Below are 1,664 nucleotides of genomic sequence, written 5' to 3'. Positions count from 1 at the left end.
TATCCGAAGCCCTCACATCAGGCTGATCACCTTCGCTGAGTTTCGGCGCATTTGAAAGACGGGTCATCGGCCTTAAGAATGCGCGCAGCTCTTCGAAAAAACATTCTAAGCCCGTGCTCCACCGCTGCTATCCTCCTTGACTCGGCTTGCTCTCTGTCAGAGGGCCCCCCATATTTCGATCCGTTGTCTGCCAAAACTACGTTTGCATCGGCTTCGCCAAGTTGTGCGTGAAGAGCTCGCATTTCGGCCAGCTCTTCAGGAAGTAGTGGTAGGTCTGACACATCAGTTGCCCACACAGAAAGAACTCAATTTGTGCACTATGCATTCCTTTGCTGCGGTGATGGATGCTGAGTTGCGCCTGCGCCATGCAATGTCTCACCACCGACATTCACTGAATTTCTCTCTTCTTCACTGGCGAGGAGCAGGAGCGACGTGTGATGCAAAATTATTTCCAGTTGTTCAATCATGACGGCCACTTCAGCCCGCTGTAGTGGAGCGGGCAAGATAGAGGGGATATCCTTGACCATCGAGTCCGAACCGAAGCAGACACTTACAGCCTTAACATACTCCTGCACAGGTAGTGGGATGTTCGATCCACCGAGTTCTTCTGGTTCAGTGCTTGGCAGCATTATCATTGCAAGCAATGCCTGGAAAGCATTAATGCACACAGCAAACAATGTAGAGGCTTGTGTGTGAACAGTGGGCACTCACAAAACCTGAATTCTCGGCCTGTAGTGGCTCACCTTCTTCAGCTGCGCGTTTGCTTTTGCCACCGACTCGGCTTCACTGGGTGCCAAGAAGCTGGCCCTTTGGACAAGGGAAAAAACACCGTGAAGAGCATTCGAGAGAGCTTTCAGCCCTTTAAGGTTAAGCCACAATAACCTAGTACAATCCTTGCCCACCTGTAAACACACATAGAAGGTGGCGAGAAGAGGGAGGAGGCACTTGTTTGACGTAGGGCGAAATCATGTTTATCAACTGTTCGTTTCCCCTTTTGGATAATCTTAGCCCTTAGCTGGGCAGATAGACTGACCCACGACCATAGCTCTTCCATGGCCCAAACAAGCTGAGGGCCTTCTCTGAAGTAGCGTGCGAGGTAGAGCATTAAAGCTTCGGCGANTCCATGGCCCAAACAAGCTGAGGGCCTTCTCTGAAGTAGCGTGCGAGGTAGAGCATTAAAGCTTCGGCGATTTCTTGGCAAGCTTGCAGGTGCATGGATTTTTCAAATCTGTTTGAAGGAAAGCAACGGAACGCCGCAATGTTTTACACTTTTGGAAGAGGTTGCGCAAGCATCCTAAGCCCCTAAAGCACTGACTGCTCTTCCAGACAGGGCAGCGTAGCTACGCAGGCTTGCATACTTCATGCTTCCTGATCAAGCTTCGAACGAGGGATTGCAGCAAGGCAGGCTTACCTAGGGTGCTTCGAGATTGGATCTGTTGACAAGTATTCGCGGTAAAACGCCCTAGCTAGCTGTTGTCTGCTGCACAGACGGATCATATCACCGCTTGCTTGGTAGTGGAAATCCTCGCAGCTCTTGAGAAAGCCAGCGAGTTCGTTGCAGTACACATAAACCGGGTGGCGGACAACCGATTGACGCCAATCTAAAGCCGCTCGTCCACGATCTAAATACTGAGTAGAAAATTCAGAAAACACCGGATACTAGA

General features: G+C 50.5%; 1 protein-coding gene across 1 annotated transcript in view; it reads right to left on the bottom strand.

Annotated features, from left to right (window-relative positions):
* Positions 1 to 26: 26 nt before the first annotated feature.
* EMH_0051370 (uncharacterized protein) overlaps positions 27 to 1,664 on the bottom strand; it is a gene marked incomplete at both ends in the record, with an annotated part of 5,774 nt that continues 4,136 nt past the window's right edge. Inside the window, 3 exons of the mRNA XM_013496744.1 lie at positions 27 to 274; positions 380 to 647; positions 744 to 807. Of these exons, the coding sequence (XP_013352198.1) occupies positions 27 to 274; positions 380 to 647; positions 744 to 807 (580 nt within the window). The remainder of the gene's footprint in view (positions 275 to 379; positions 648 to 743; positions 808 to 1,664) is intronic.

Source organism: Eimeria mitis, genomic scaffold (assembly GCF_000499745.2).
Source record: "Eimeria mitis Houghton genomic scaffold, Emh_scaff2272, whole genome shotgun sequence".
Lineage (NCBI taxonomy): Eukaryota > Apicomplexa > Conoidasida > Eucoccidiorida > Eimeriidae > Eimeria > Eimeria mitis.
Note: the sequence above shows the minus strand (reverse complement) of the source record. Positions and strands in the feature narration are given on the sequence as shown.